General features: G+C 35.0%; 3 protein-coding genes across 3 annotated transcripts; 2 read left to right on the forward strand and 1 right to left on the reverse strand.

Annotated features, from left to right (window-relative positions):
• The first annotated feature begins 1,793 nt into the window (after positions 1-1,793).
• On the forward strand, positions 1,794-5,102 carry LOC116175978 (putative cystathionine gamma-lyase 2). The gene is made up of 6 exons (XM_031494377.1): positions 1,794-2,099; positions 2,152-2,439; positions 3,968-4,232; positions 4,281-4,433; positions 4,486-4,660; positions 4,712-5,102. Exons 1-6 carry the CDS (start codon positions 1,830-1,832, stop codon positions 4,851-4,853), a joined length of 1,293 nt encoding a protein of 430 aa, XP_031350237.1. The 5' UTR covers positions 1,794-1,829; the 3' UTR covers positions 4,854-5,102.
• A 3,277-nt stretch (positions 5,103-8,379) lies between these two features.
• On the reverse strand, positions 8,380-13,223 carry LOC116175339 (histone H2A deubiquitinase MYSM1-like). Its single transcript, XM_031493411.1, has 10 exons — positions 13,046-13,223; positions 12,537-12,987; positions 12,127-12,247; positions 11,860-12,074; positions 11,427-11,813; positions 9,950-10,106; positions 9,702-9,847; positions 9,305-9,460; positions 8,635-9,249; positions 8,380-8,590 (listed from the first exon to the last, which is right to left on the reverse strand). Exons 1-10 carry the CDS (start codon positions 13,120-13,122, stop codon positions 8,489-8,491), a joined length of 2,427 nt encoding a protein of 808 aa, XP_031349271.1. The 5' UTR covers positions 13,123-13,223; the 3' UTR covers positions 8,380-8,488.
• Positions 13,224-15,298: 2,075 nt separating this feature from the next.
• Positions 15,299-16,373, forward strand: LOC116175341 (uncharacterized protein PFB0145c-like). The gene is made up of 4 exons (XM_031493413.1): positions 15,299-15,543; positions 15,593-15,851; positions 15,902-16,016; positions 16,072-16,373. The coding sequence occupies exons 1-4, from the start codon at positions 15,438-15,440 to the stop codon at positions 16,267-16,269; spliced, it is 678 nt and encodes a 225-aa protein (XP_031349273.1). The 5' UTR covers positions 15,299-15,437; the 3' UTR covers positions 16,270-16,373.
• The last annotated feature ends 791 nt before the right edge of the window (positions 16,374-17,164 follow it).

Here is a 17,164-nt window from a genome sequence, read left to right on the forward strand (position 1 = left end):
TGTAACGTTAGTTATACATCACAGACGGCCAAAGTCGAGTTACCTGAAACTAATTTTCGGTACTTTCTCATTTTCAGAGTGTTAATATCAAACATTGTGGTTGATAATAAACAATGACATATCAACTTGAGAATTATCAAAACAAAATGAATTGCGTAATAATGTGAATAACGTGCACACAACGACTGAAACTTTCACGATGATTTCATCATTTAAGGGTTGAAGCCTGAAGATTTAATCTTAATATAGATTTGGTGTACAAGCAATCCTGTACTGAAGTTTCCTTTGTGAGTTATTGCTAATGACACATCAGGATCTGCATTCACATAATCGAACGATACCTTATCCGTAATCCGAACGTTGAACCGCCGCAAAAATTCTAATGAGGGAAATCCCTCGATGTACATTGCACTTCATAGAAATCACAATACTCAGAAGCAAATCATTCCGCAACACATGTAGCTGCATTTTCGTCAGGAGTGGACACCCCTTTTCTGGAGGGCATAAGAAATGGTCAATGGAAAACCCCAACTGTTTCATTACTATTCCGACATTTTTTGTCAAACAAAAATAGTTGTCCCAGTTATCGTCGGTATGATTCTTTCTGTAATTGGTTGATTGAAGTTATCAGTAACTACGGCACGTAAGCTTGTATAAATAGCTGTGTTGAAAGAAACGATTGCCAAATTTGGTTTCTTCACAGCAGTCGTTTCCTTTGGTAGAAACAGGGTACAGGCTTGTAGATGAAGAATTTGTACCATCATTCTCAATTTCTCATCCCACGCATCATATTCTGCAACTAAAACTATGTTCATATTTAAATACACAGAAGATTGTCTCAAGGGAAGGGGAGGGGAGGTAGATTTCGAACTCTAACGGCGGAGTTCGAAATAGTAGAGCATTTCAAATTTATCGATCATCCCCACGCTGTATGACTTGCAATTCCAGTGGACGTCATGCAATCTCAAATGAGTCATATTTGTTATAGATACTTAACTATTTATAATGGGGTTAATATAGAATAGACACTATAATTAACTACTTAATGGTGGAGGAACTGAAAATTAATAGCGTCGTAAACATAAAAAACGCTGACAGGGAGCAATGTACAGCAAAATACAAGGCCCATCGGGTAAGTGGATCAAGGGCTTCACTGGTGATAGGGTGCGATTATCGCCGAATTCGATACAGATCATATCAGGATTAAGTCGCTATCTGTATGTCGATCGACCTTCCATAAGATAATGTTATAAACATCGGCAAGTGTGGAGATTACGTGTGGCATTGTTTTGTAAACCAAAATCTCAAAAAGCGTAGCGTAGTTTGCATAACATTCTTGCGCGCAAAGAATGTATATTGTATAAAAATAACAATTTTGAAACTATTTAAACTTTGACATCAAAATTTTCCATTATTTTTGGGCAACTTATTTTTTATTTATAAGTCTTTTGTTATCTTTTGCTAGCCAGTGATCCAATCTCTTGCGTGATTTAATGGTAACATGCAGAGGTCGGACTACATAGCAACTATAGATTGCCAAATCATTATCAGATTACTTCCTCCACATCAATCATGAAAGCGCGATATAAAGAAACTTGAACTTATTATCAAATAAAAATCAAATTAGCATATAGTTGCGTTTTATGTATTTTTGTGTACGGAAAAGAAAGACAGATGTAGTCGTAAATGTTATATACATACGTCAGAATGTAACAAACGACATTTTATATTGTGATACAGTAACAATTAAATCATTTCACAACAACTTATTGCCAATATATAAGCAAGTTGCACAGAATTAATCGCCATACAGTCTATTTGCTTCAGTCATGATGCTCAGTGCAATATTACAAAAACCTGATTATTGTTCTCAGCTCATTATGGGGGAGAACACCAAGTACCATCCAGCATGTGTTACCAACGGTCACAGTAAATGCGAGGATTACGAAGAAAACAATGGCTATCTACCGTACCCCAAGGGTTTTGCAACCGCCGCCATCCACGTCTCTCAAGAGCCCGAACAATGGAACAGCCTAAACGTTGTGCCGCCGATTGTCATGTCGACTACCTTCAAACAGCTTAGTCCAGCGCAACCACTCGTAAGTCCATTCATTTCTCCCCGCCTTTGTCTTAAAAGTAAAATTTTCGCAGAAATACGAATACGGCAGGTCCGGAAACCCAACCAGAAATATTTTAGAAGACATTTTGGCAGCTTTAGAAAATGGGAAATACGGTATTTGCTACTCGTCTGGATTAGGTGCTATAACGGCGGTCGTTAGCGCGCTAGAAATTGGAGATCACATCATCTGCGGGGACGATGTTTACGGTGGGACCAATCGACTTCTCACCAACGTGTCAAAATCGTTTGGTATCACAACAACGTTTGCCGATTTAACAGATCTGGAGAAAGTGAAAAAGGCCATTCAACCAAACACTAAGGTAAGACTTTAAAACTAACGATTCCTTGAGATATTTTGTTGTGGTAACCGTTTCTAATTGTCAAAAAACGTTGGCCTCTTTGTTTGATATTAATTTCTCTTATCATGTCCCGGCGTATTGCAATGGAGACCAAAATTTACAAAAACAAATCATTCAATTCTAAAGCGGTTTTTAATCAACAAAATTAGTATCATAAAGTTTTGTTCTTTTGATCTACATTCTCTATACTTTGTATGTCAAACGATTTAGACACTATTTTAAATCGGTCACAAAGCACAATACAAAATAGTATACCTAACATTCAATACTGTCCAAACATCTGTCATCCCTAGGAGGTTTCATTCAAAACTTGTAAAATCTGAAAGATAATTTTTAGCGTCCTAGCTTGAATTAGGTGACTTTCGTAATCACCACTTTTTTCATCAGATGTCGACGTTTTAGATCATTTTCAGCAACTTTTAAAGAATAATAGTCATTTATCTATCAACGGCCATTAAGGCGATATTTATTCCGAGGGCGACACAATCCGAGGGATTGTAAGTCGCCCAAGGGTTAAATATCGATTAATGCCTGAGGTGCATACAAAATTTTATTTTTCATCATTCCAAATAATGTATTTCCAAAATACAAATGTAATGAATATTGACTACCCAACATTAAAGTGCTTCATACAAATAAAGTAACATCTTTTTTTAATACATAATAGGTATATCTCGATCAGCCCTTTAATGTTGGGCAGACAATATTCATTGCATTTGTATATTGGAAATACATGATTTGGAATTATGAAAAATAAAATTTTGTATGCAGCACCTGTGACGTTACTCGATATTTAACCCTCGCGCGACTTACGATCCCTCGGGCTCTGTCGCCCTCGGCATAAATATCACCTTAATGCCCTTGATACATAAATATAACTATTGACAGGACGTTTGCGGGCATAATGAGACGACAATCCATTATGCCCTCGGACGTCATGGACTGTTTTATACCTATATCTCATATGACAGATATAATTTGCATATAATAGGCAAGTGAAAAATGAAAATTTTTTCCATCTGTATGTATGGAAATTTTCCCAGATAACGGCTCGACCGACTTTTTTTCTGTCCGTTCGTCCGTGTACATGGTACTCGTGAACAGTTTCGAATTTTCCAATTCTGTTTTCAGTAATAGGTAGACTGGGTCAAAGGACTAACTGATTTAATGTTGGTCCTAAGAACTTTCTGTCCGTCTGTCTGTGTTTGTCGCTCGTTGTCTATATTTGTTTGAAACAGCTCATTATAAAGAAAAATTTCCACCATAATCTGTGCATGATTCATGCACATTTGACAAAGGTTTGTTTATCATATTACAATAAATAATTTTATTAGCAATAAATTTCTAATGTGAGTTATAAAATAAAAAAGAGATATTTTGGGTTGTTAATATTGTATATTATTCAAGTTTAATTACCTTGTTTAAATTTTATTTGGTGATAGTACCGAAAATTTAGAGCAGCAATAAACAAAAATGTATTTTTTTGCAGTTAATATGGCTAGAAACACCTACGAATCCGATTTTAAAAATCATAGACATTAAGGCAGTGGCGACGGTGGCCAAGAAACATAAATTATTATTAGCAGTCGACAATACATTCCTAACTCCGTATTTACAAAGGCCATTAGAATTAGGAGCCGACATAGTTGCCCATTCCTTAACAAAGTACATGAACGGACATTCCGATGTTGTGATGGGAGCGGTCATAGTAAGAGACGAAGCGCTGCACAACAAAATGCGCTACCTTCAAAATGGTAAATGGGAAGATCACACAATTACATGCTTTAATGTCCGTTTTACAGCCTTAGGTATTGTTCCATCGCCTTTCGATTGCTACCAAGTAAGCAGAAGTTTGAAGACGTTGGCAATTCGGATGAGACAACACAGCGCTAGTGCACTAACCTTAGCGAAATTCCTAGAAACTCATCCAAAAGTCAGCAAAGTTCTTCACCCAGGTAAACCATTATGCGAAAAAATTCGCACCGTAACCAATCACATAACTTTCAGGGTTACCCAGTCATCCTCAGCACGCACTCTTCAAAAGGCAAACGTCCGGACACAGTGGCATGATTAGCTTTTACATTCAAGGAGGATTGGAAGAATCGAAAAAGTTCCTAAACAATTTAAAAATATTCACCTTAGCCGAAAGTCTGGGCGGTTACGAAAGTTTGGCGGAATTACCGTAAGTCACCATTTACAATTTGCCGACTAAGTCTCATAATCTCGTTCACAGTTCCGTAATGACGCACGCATCGGTACCCGAAGAGCAAAGGAAGATTTTACAAATCAATGATAGTCTAATTAGGCTATCGGTGGGGCTCGAAGAGGTTGAAGATTTAATTAATGATGTGAATCAAGCTTTAGCAGGTGTATAAATGCCAGACCGACTAATTTATTGAAATTATTTTATGGAATCTCTATTCTATAAGCACCCTAGTATTTTATAATTGTGAAAGTTATTTAGTAGATACCAATTTTTTTTTCACTACAGTTTATTTATGTTATTAGTGATTTAGTGAAATTAGTGAGGCTACTTCCCTTGATAAATTATGTGACTATAGTATGAAAGCCAATTTATATTTAATAATTTAACTAAGATTATTTTCAATAAACTATTAAATAAGTATGACTGTATAAGTTATTCTATTCCATGTAACTAGCAATATTATCTATTCCCATGGGAATTTGTTTCTAGTATACCGCCGCTCCCATTAGGAACAGTAGCAATGCTGTTCATGTTATTGGATTTACTTACCTCAAGTGCCATTCGGAATTAGTTCAACGCTGTCTACGTGTGGAGTAACTTAATATGTAGGGTTCTTATACTCTTTATGACTAAATTGCAAACATTTGTAACTGCTTAGAATCCTAATTCATGCAACAAACATCCTACATATTATTGTAACGTGTAAAGAGCGTTTATAATTCCTTTCGAGAAGACTGAAAATGGATTCATCAGTTGATTACACAAATCTCCTACGTAATTCTCCCGACCAAACTGATCTGAACAGAATTTTTATGATACGGAAGGCCTCTTCGTTCGGTCGACAATTTACTGGTAACTTTATACGGCTCTTTCAAGAACGTAGATGGGTGGGTGGGGGGGGGGACTACTCCCCTGGCTAGAAGAATTATAATAATAACAAGTCAAGCTGAAACTGTTACCAATCATTACCTTGATACTCGATACTTTGGCGTAGCCTCCCCCTAAAAAATAAAATTCAGGCAAGGTGGCAATTCTTATTTAAGGTAATTTTATTCATTTCTATGTTCTGTAAATACCTTGTTTACTTGTTTAGATAATTATGCGATAATATTAAATAATAATAACATATAAATATAACAACATATTTTTGTTGCAGGTTATAACTTCATGTAAGATCTTTACGTGATCTACTATTCTTGTGCAATGTTACTAAAATTTAAGACAAAGTATTGAATTTTTTTGCTTTACCCCTTTCCCAGGAAGAAATTATCTACCCCCTTAGGTTCTTTTGGGATCTCTGTGACATGTACTTTGAATATACAGGGTGGTGCCTAGCGCGACGCAGCATAGGGATTTCAATGGTAATTTCTTTATAGTCAATTACTAGCTCCCCTAATTATTTTAGAGCAAAAGTCTAAATACGTTTTTTTAGAGAAAAAAATACTGCATCTGTTCATACTTTTAGTTATAATTTTCCATTTTTCAAAACCGTAGAAATCGACAAAATAAAAAATTACATTTTTATAAATCAGTGATGCTTTGGAATCTTTTAACAAACTACAAGCGCATCGCATCTAAGTTAACTTGTTTGACGTCGAACGATTTTCACTTATAATTGCACAAGAGGTTTGTATTTTACCGAGTAAATTTGGGTTGTTTAGGTAATGAAAATTTGTTGCCTAGCAATTAGACGAGAAAAACTGTCAACTAATAAAAATGCGACACCGCAGGTGGAGCATTTTTAGGTTGACAGTTTTTCGAGTTCAATTGCTAAAAGGAAACAGATTTGAATTGCAACAACCCAAATTTACTCGGTTTAAATACAAACCTCGAGTGTAATTCGGCAGGACAATTTAACGAACAAGAAATTCACCAAACTAGTCAATTATTGACAGACGTCAAGCTAATCATATGGGAAAGGATAATGCGATAATTGTTCCAAAATGAATAAGTGAAAAAACCACTAGTGCATTTGTCGCTGGAAAAGTTGCAGGTAACTTTTGCCGCTGTCAAAGTGACAATTACACTGCGGCTTATGCGATTTTTTATACATGAGTTGAATTGTCATATTTAATTCTGTTTCAACTATCCGACGCAAGAAAAAGCGTCTATGGGGTAATGTTTTTTTAGAGAATGTATGCTGCATCTGCATCAGATACTATTTGTTTATCATTTTCCGGAATCAGAGTACCTACATAATCGAAGAAAAAAAACTGATTTGAAGAAGATTTGTTCCTAAACTCATATTCGGATTTTCCGCTACTGCAGTCAAAACGTTGAATGTATTGTCGTTTTCCTGATGGTTTTGATGGACATTTTGAACGTTATTGCACTTGCAGTTCTTTAACTAATTTATAAACAAGTATAAATTTAATATACGTCAAAGGCAAATAATGAAACGTGATCGCTGTTTTTTTTTGGTAATTCCAAGGCATATCTGATTTATTGTAAAATGAACCTTTTTATTTTGTTGATTTCTACGGTTTTAAAAAACGGAAAATTATAAGTAATCATATGAACAGATGCAGTATTTTTTTCTCTAAAGAAAACGTATTTAGACTTTTGCTCGGGGAGCTAGTAATTGACTATAAAGAAATTACCATTGAAAGCCCTATGCTGCGTCGCGCTAGGCACCACCCGGTATATATTTTATATTCAAAGGACATGTATAATGTTTACATATAGCCTATAGGTACAGGGAATTTTTCTTAAATGTATAATATATATGGGATATGTATAATTTTAGAAAAAACAAGTCAATGCATGGAATGGATGGCTACAGATAGGCAACCGACCCTCCTGAAGATCTGCAAAAGTCAAATGAGCATCTGCAAAAGTCAAATGCTATTCTAAATGTTTTTTTTTGGAATGACGTCACCGCGAACTTTGCCGAACGCGTATTAAATTCCTTGTATGTATAATCATTCATTAAATACTTTATTTTGATTTCGTTAACATTTTGGCTGTGTATGTTAGGTTTTTCATTGTTTAAATACTTTATTTAAACAATGGTATATCTTTAGTATAATGAAAAGATCCATTGTTTAAATAAAGTATTTAAATATTTATACACAGCCAAAATGTTCACGAAATCAAAATTTACGGAAAAAATATTTTAGGTTTTTAACTTTTGACATTTTTTCAGTTTTTTTGTAATAAAACCTAGCACAATTTTTGTAGCTTGTACATACCAAAATAAGGTCATTAAAATACTTTAATTAAAACTCTAGTTATTTTTGAAAAGAAAAATTCGATGGTGTTGCGGCGCTCCAAAATTTTTGTTTAATCCCGCACCTTATTTTTCGTTTCCAAAATTTGAACAAAATCAAGCAGTTAGCAGTTACCTTGAATTACCAACGTCCGTACGTTCGTACAAATGCAGACGGGAAAAAATTTTAAACTTCAAATGTTTAAAATGATCTAAAACGTCAACAAGCTAGGGAGCTAAAAATGTTAAACATTGTTACTATTTTTTTAGTATAAAAACAAAGAATATAAAACTCCAGCACATCTCTACAATATTATAAATTTTGATTTAAATTCATTTGATAATCTAAAATCGTTAACCCAGATATGACTCCAGACAATAACTTTGCCCCAATATCACTGAGTAACGCCCTTAGACTACAAGATTACTAACCTACATCAAGGATTGTATGACATAACCAACAAGAAAACATGAACATACAACAAAATGTTAGCAAAGATATAATTTATTAATTGTACACACAAAAACTAAACACAAAATTCTACAGTTTAAATAATACTTAAACAAATGAACCAAATTCTGTCATTCTGTCACGTTCAACTATAACAAATATTAGCAAAACCTTGAGTTATTTTATCACATTCTGTTTTATTCACGTCAGAACATTTCGCCAAGTGCATTTTAACACTGGAGATAAACTGTAAAAGGCACATTAGATACAATTTAAAAGTTTCATACTTACTTTGTCGCAAAATGTAATTGACTGATCCAAAAAATAAGCCCTCTTGAAATCCACGCGACTTTTTTCAGGAACATTGGAAGCTTTATACATGATATTCCAGGCCTGACCTAATAAATACTTACTATCCAAGTTCGAGGATATTAATTCCACTTTAAACTTGTACGGCACAAATTGGTCCTCAAAGTTGTGTTTCTTTGCGACGATTAAACAGCGATAGGGTGAAGCAATTAATGCCCCATGAGCACTGAAGGGTGAAAGTATTACCCCGACACAGGGTTTATTATGCCCAATCCATTGCTGCACAGTCAGCTGCGTATCCAGATCTTGCTGAGACGGTTCCGGCGCGAAGGTCGGATGCGAATGAAACCAGCCCAGTATATTGAAACCTTCGTCGTGAATCATATCCGCGGCTTTCGCTTGACTAATTGGACACATATCACAATGAGTGGCGGATGATGCAATGTTACGACACGGCACGTAACGCAATATTGTCATAATTTTACTGTCCGGGTTCCAATATCCACCGATGAGCCCCATGACTTCAGCGGTGGACGTATGCGCATGTAGATCCATCAAAAGGAGCGCTTGCAGGTGAAGATTAATCTGAAACTGTTGCTGCAAAATGTCTCAATTGAATGAATCAATGTTAGTTTTGAGAGTATTCACTTACTGGACTTTCCTCAGAAAAGGCCTTGCAGTAAATCAATCTTATTGTGGGTGTTTTTACGTATGTCCTTTGTTTAACCACAGGTTCCTCGCTAACAATGGTAGTATTAATTACGTCTCCATTTTCATTGTGAGTTAAGGTATATCCTCCTTGTCCATCCTTTAAAAGTAAGAAATCGTAATTGTTATTTCATTTAAAATGTATTGTAATATAATTGAAGTAAAATTGTTCTAGAATGTTCTGGACATAAACCTATACCAAGGCAGCTTCTGGCTGCTCCTAAATACTGCGCGAAGTAAACTGTACTTATGACATAAAAATTTGAAGTACGCAAATGTAGATTAAAGCTAAAGGGTATGGGATTCTATCTGTATTATAAGCACAAAGTGGGCATACTTACATGTAGCAGTTTCTTCCGGATTCTCTGTCGATTTGTAACTGGTGCTTTGGGTAAGGCTATAGTGTTACTTTTTTGTGGTTTTTCTCTTTGAAACGGCGCGCTAACCATCAGCCAATCACGCAAAGGTCGAATGTAAATTGTATCGGCTGCAAATGAAGTTACAGTAATGAAACAATTTGTAAACCGCAAAGATCGAGTTGCAAATGTGTACAGTCAATTGCAACTTATCTTATCAAAAGTCTACTGACCACAACCGAAATTTATGGCGCCGATTTGTTCTAAGAAGTAGTGTATACGCCCAATGCAGTTAACATCTCCGCAATTCTTGAGGCCTTGGCGAACAGATGTTTTTGTTACATATGCAGGCTTGCCAACAGTCCAAGCGTTTAGAATGTGGTTTCTAATCTACAATGTCAATTTATGCAGTGCACAGTAATTTACAAGTTAAAACAAATGGTGCTGTTGCCAACATACACTTTCTAAGTAAGTTTTCTTCATAAAATTTTGAATTATTTTGCAAAATTAAGGTAGTTTACTTTTGATCAAATAAATCATTTTTGGGCCCACTCTGTATACTGTTTGACATGATTTTATTCTAGGTGTATCAAAAATGGTTATTAATGCATCAACTTTTGGGGGTATTTAAATTTTGATATGGCAGAAAATCCCATTTGCATAGTTAATCACTCCACTATATTAGAAAATCCAGTAAAAAATTAAGTACCTTTAATTTCATATATATCTTTCCAAATTACAGGCATAAGGAAAAGTAAAACTTTAATCTCAGCTCCAAAATCCCAAAGCACGTTGTATAAACAATTAAATGAACAACTGTGATTAATAAATTGGTTTTTCAACGGAACTAGCCACTCTAAAAAAATGACGCAACGCAATTTTTTGCACCTTGGACCCCAACGATTTCGTGGTAACAATAAATAACAAAGAACTGGAAAATTCACAAAATTCAAGACTTGTTCGATATCTTTATTTAACATAACAGTGTATTAAAAGAAAAACATTTGTTGAAAAGTGTCCATGTCTGACAGATTCAATTCAACTTTTATTTACAACATTTAAGTTAAATCAACACAGAAGGATTAGTTAGTTGTTTATGAAAGCGGAAGCGCAGCGATCGGCAGCGCAACGAAGCGGCCTTTTTCTTTGCTTAAAGTTGAAATTATAAACGTATCTTCCTCATCAGAGGACACTATTGTTAAATGAAGATTATAGGATAACAGATGACAGAGTGTCGCGCCGCGTCGCTTCGGTGCAGCGCGCTCTATGTGCCTATAGGCACGGAAATGCGCTTCGCTCAGAAAACTTGCGTGGATACGAGCCGTAAAGAATCCCATCCCAAATCAAACTCAGTAGTTATTCGCCTCAATGCACCACTCCCCCACAACTCGCTTATAAAAATATATGACCACAATTGGTACCAGCGCGTTCGCATCTTCAGATGCAGTATGGTGCTTATGGACATACAGTACATGCTTGCCAAACGTGACAATGACAGCACAAGGAGATTATGTTTTGTTTTAATACTTCAATTTAATCATATGTCAATTTGACATCAATGCGGTTAGAAACAAGGATAGTATTATAGAAGAATGACGCAAACTAGTAAGAGATGCAATTAGTTTATAAGACCCCATACTGCATCTGGAGGTGCGAACGCGCTTATGTTGGCAACATCTACCTTTCAAATTAATTTTGTCCACTACTTACTTTCAAGTATCTCTTGGGAGTTTTGACAGTTCGCCCATTAAAATATTCGTCATGTACGTACTTTTCTAGATCTGTCACCTCGTCTTTACCTAATATAACTTCACATGTTGGGCAGTCCATAGAAGTTAACAGATCATAAATCTCTTTACCAACATTTAAATCTGAATGCTGGACAGAAGAAGTAGATTCCATGGAAGCACCCTGTGCTACCGTACTAGTAGATGTGGCAATATGCTCTTTTTGCACAGGAGGCCCCTTGTCGGTTTCCCCTATTTTATTAGCAATAGCCACATCAACGTTTTTGCTCGATATATTTTGATAATGATTGTCATCATTCTCGACATCTAAATCTATATCCTCATCAGTACTCTCCTTCGAAATTTTAACCTAGAGAGCGACATGAATACCAAACATTGCAAAAAAATTAACATACCACTTCTTCTCCATTTATACTGTGAATATCGTCAAACGGTAATGTATTTTGGATATATGAGTTATCCACAGGTGCGCTTAACATCATGTTTTTCTTTTTCACCTTTTGAACATCGGATGCTTTTAATTTTGCGCAAAATTTAAACTTGACGCCATCCTTTTTTGACCTTTTCGCTGGTTGAATTTGCCGATGCATGTTGCCTCTTTTTCCATGACCTAAAATTTACAGTTGTTATGAACTAAAATTTTTTGTTGAATGTTAAAATACCATAATTAACTTTGGGTTTCGCTTCCAAGTTTTGAGATTTCTTAGAGGTTCGTTTGCCAACTGCAATTGTTGGTTTAGCTGTACTTACAGCGGCAATAACTTCCTCAATACTTGCCGGGATCTAAAATTCACCATCGTTTATGAGAATAGTCAGATAATTTTATAGAGAAAAAGGAAGACCATTGAAACAAGTCTATTCACATAGGGGCGTATCAATCAGATCAAATGAAAAATAAATCTTCACATTCTGCACCTTGTAAGCTAAAGGTGTCTAGAGCCTACCTAGGTATATGTTTCAAAGGTTCCCTACACTAAAAATTAGAATATGCCACAGTAACATAAGTAACTCTTCAATTTCTGTATCCAAAAGTACATTACTATTCTATTCCTTACACTAGGGTAGAAGTTACCTCAAAATCGTCTAGAACTGCACCATCATCGCACAAGTTCAAATTATCAGAAGTTACAACAGTTTCTTCTATAATAGGCTGCCCATCTAGGCCTTGCACCACAATTTCTGTGTGGAAATATTTTAAATAATGTTTGACCTCACTTGCAGTTTTTGTTCCGATAAATTGAGCCAGCCTTGTGCCACTTTTCCCAAAGATTTCGATACCCCTCTCCAGCAAGTTTTTCTCCCTTTTCGTCCAACCGCTAGCGTCTGTGATAGTATTTTCTGTTAGTATTTGGTGTTTGTCAACGTTTTGAATTGGCTCTTGGCCCAAGTCTACGTCAAGATCGGAATGAGCGCTGTTGTAACAGCACGAGTTCGTAGATGAATTTTGTTCAAGGAACCATTCGGAGGAGCAGTTACAATTCAATATTTCGCTAGTATGAGACACTAAATCCGTGTTGTTGTATCTGCAATTGAAAATTGTTACTTAACCTAACAAAATCTTTATGCGCATAATTTGCTTACATTTCGGAATCGTTTTTTGATAAGAAATTATCTAAACTAAAATCACCCAAAATGTCTATTTCATCATCATCTGCCATTGTATATTTTTCAAATTTGCGATTAACGGCAACGGCCTTGTTTCAAAACTAAAGGAGTATTTACAGCTACACTCAACTCAGGTTATTTTCTGTCACGTGAGCATCAAACGCCCACCACTAGATGACACTGCAGTCACTATACAGAGTGCTGTAAAAAAAAGAATGATCGTAACAAAGAACGTGCATAGAGCATAACATTGATCTTTGGAACGTGTCTATTCAATATCAGATATCTTAGACTATGGAAGAAAGGGGAGACTGATTGTATGAAGCTCTAGGTGTCACTTTACGATCTATCAATATTCAAGTGTGGTGTTCGGAACTAAGCAAAGGTTTTGTAACCTTTACTTGGCTAAATAGTGTTGGTTGCTGTTTTTGCGACTTTATCTATATAATAAAAACCATTTCCTTCTCTATGATAAAAACGGCGACCGTAAAGGGTTTTTTGCACTAGAATTTACATACCATACCAAGTAATTTCTCAAATAGCAAATATGTTGAACAAATCTTAAATTAACACACACACCAGGGTGTATTTTAACATTGCGTGGTAAACGCAAAAACACAGTAAAAATTGTTTTTTTTCTTATCTTAAAATACATTACACTTTTCTAATAATAGGTAATAAGTAAGTAATTACATTTGGAATATTGAAAACTAGATTTTCCCCCGCGACTTCGTACACTCAATATAAAGTGTAAATACATCGGCACAGAACTACCCGCAAGGGTCTTGGCGCACGTATCGATCGGTAAGCGAACTAGCAGAGTGCGACATCAACGAAAAAAAAGTTTTTAAAAAATCCTATAATTCGATCGGGTTCAATTGTGGATCAAAATCATCAAGGGACACACAGAGACACATAAAAAAATTTCATTAAAGTCCGTCCAACCGTTGAGGAGTTCAGTCACAAACACACGCAGATACAACACAATTTTATATATAAGAAGAAGAAGAAGATAGTGAATTTTGGATTTCTTCCCAATGAAATATTTTCCTCATAAACATTTGAGTTGCTAACAACTGGTAGAACTATGTTTATTTGAGATATACCGGGCGGCGCAAAAAAATGGTCGTTTTAGAAACAAGTCTAACCACTGTATTTATAAACGAAAAGCGGCCTAACTTAGATAATTTTTATTTAATATATACAGAATCAGAATCTTGATTCAACCCAAGTATAGAAAATCGGTCCGAAAAATGTGATAGACCAATTCCTATTATCGCAGATCGATACATCGTTGGGTGACAGCATTTCGCATAACCAGGATCTGTATTAACCGGGCGTCCTTGTTCAGCAGCTATATTCTACAAAACGTTGCAGTGCACTTAACTCCTGCCGGTTCTACGTACGTTAACTCCAAACTGCAATAACACTAAAATAAAATAAACCCGAGAACATTTTAAAAAAAGCCACCCTCCAATGACTTTCCTACAAAACCAAACAGAACAACACTATGAGCTATGACCTGTAGTACCGTAGGGAAGAAACGCAAAATAAAACACTGAGATGGCAAAAAATTTGTTTATTAATGATTGTTATTATTATAAAGATTTCGAAAGCCCGGAAGTTTAGTCGAAGTAAATTACAATGCAAGAATAAAATGTGAAAATGATAGTTCACCGAGTAAAAATAGGCTGGGCAAAAAAGAACTGACCAAGAGAAAAACCAGCCGAGAAATTAATATATTAAACTGTACCTATAGCAAAATTAATTGTTTGTGATAACATACATGATTATCAAGCAAATTTAGAAAATGTCAAATCATAGGCTCAACTATAATTCCTATAACATACACTGTACACACGATAAAAGACAAGCAATGAAATAACATAGAATTGTTAATTAACATTACAGCAAAACAAAGAAACACGTTGTGGCAACATATTTAAGTATAAATTAATTCGATGCCAAGAGCACAATTATCCAATAATCTTCACCTAACGCAATTTTTTCTTCTTTCACAATTTTAAACTAATTCAAATACATATATGTTTATATAAACAAAACACGAATAATAATAAATCCTACACCACTGACTGTTTGTCGCGTTAACACACTGCATTTGTCTTGTTAGGTTTATTTTTTACTCTATTGTGTAAACCCTCTATTAGAAAGTAACACATAATCTACAGGGATTTTATTTTTATATCTAGTTACTTTTCTAGTTCCTTTGGTGTTTTGGTTGGTTTTCAACTTTTCATTGTTATCTTATTTTTTAAAGCTAGTTTTTTGTTTTTTAATCTACCTGGACCAGATCGTCATGAAAAACCAAAAACGATAGCACACTCAAAAGTTAAACGTACTCGATTGAATGAACGTGATGGACACCTCAGGAGAGGCAATAAACTCACTTGTTTCTTGTAAATTAAAATTAATAGAATTATTAACAGAACAACTAAATTTGCACAAACAACAAAGTAAGTATTCAAACAAAGTTCACTGGTTCTATTATTTCTTAATTTTCAGATTTCAAACTGAAAGAGGCCTTGGAAAAACTGCAAATTCTCGATAACGAATTCAATCTTCTAGCACGTAACGAATTGGATAAACTGGTAGATGTACAGAATAAATTTGAAACAAAAGATTGTAACTGCGAGTCGATCAGTTTGTCACATGCGGATCGATTACGAAAACAAACAAATTACACAACAAAAGTTAAAAGTTCCATTAAAATGTATAATAACCTGATAGCAAAGTTGACCAAGGACATTAAGTTTTCAAAAAGGTATTTTTCGCAGCTAATTGTTTTCAAATGTCCCTAAATGACTGTTTCAGCGAATTAGAACGTTCGAAAAACCAAATCGCAGGTATAACACGTGTATCCAGTGATGAAGTTAAAATTATGCAAGCTAAGATCGATCGCTACGAAAAGGAAATACTGAAATTTGAGGTACTTGTGCTTAAAATCTTTGGTTTGCCAGTACTTGCACTGATTTTTTTTTCAGAAAAAATATCCTTGGTTATCCGATCAACAGTATGGCCTACCTAACATTTCCAAACAAACCGAAACGCTAAACAATTTAAGAAGGGAAAAGGCAAGGCTAATGCAGGAATTAGAACGGTACCATTCTCTTAAACCGGATATAAACGAAGCAATGCAACAATTAGCTGCTATTAAACAAGAGTATGATGGCATTATGTAATAATCTCTAAGATGATATTTAAAAATGTGTTTAATTAAGTTCTGTATTACAAATTTTTTATATTTTTTCGATATGTCATATATTTATATATTTTTTTACTACGATTTTTGTCATTTTATTTGTGCTTCAAGTGACCACAGATGCTGTTTGGCATTCTTATATTCTTCATTTGATTAAGTATCTACCTACTGTAAGGAGAGTAGAGACAGGATCAATACGTATGGCAATACTGTATTAGCACTGACTTTATTTCGTAAATGTATTAAAAGTCAAATGTAAAATAAGCTAACAAAAAATTGGCAATGAGCAGGTATTAATTGTGGTCAGTCTTAGGGTAATAAGCTCACTCACTTTCTCAGAGATGGACTTATTATAGTGTTAGGATTCTACTTCTCCATGATGGGAAATAATTGGGTTTTGGAAATGAACTCTTTTTCATTTACAATCTACAACAAACATTTACTTACTAAGAAATGCGCTGTGTGGTAGGATAAGAGCGTTCTAGAATAGCCAAATTGCATTTTATATCGACAAAGAAGTAGCTGGATAGGTTTTGTGTGAATTAAAAACTTTTGTCATTTGAACAGAGCTTTATGCTCAAAGATAAACATTGTGATTCAGAGAATGAATTAGTAAAACCAATTTTGGGTAGCTCATCTTTTGCATCAAATAATCTGAACATACTGTGGCCAAATTGTTACTAAACTTTAGAAAGCGCTGCGTTGAAGGACATTCTCGTGGTCTAAAATTATGGGTGTCTACCATAAAATCGAGTCAGTTGTATTATTCATTATTGTTACCTTAAACTAAGCCATGCGTTCACATCAATCGGCAGCCTGCGCCCTATCAGCAAAAGTAGTTGATAAACAGTGCCACCATAAATTCTACGTACGCA

Source organism: Photinus pyralis, unplaced genomic scaffold, assembly GCF_008802855.1.
Source record: "Photinus pyralis isolate 1611_PpyrPB1 unplaced genomic scaffold, Ppyr1.3 Ppyr1.4_LG7, whole genome shotgun sequence".
In the NCBI taxonomy this organism is placed as follows: Eukaryota; Metazoa; Arthropoda; class Insecta; order Coleoptera; family Lampyridae; genus Photinus; species Photinus pyralis.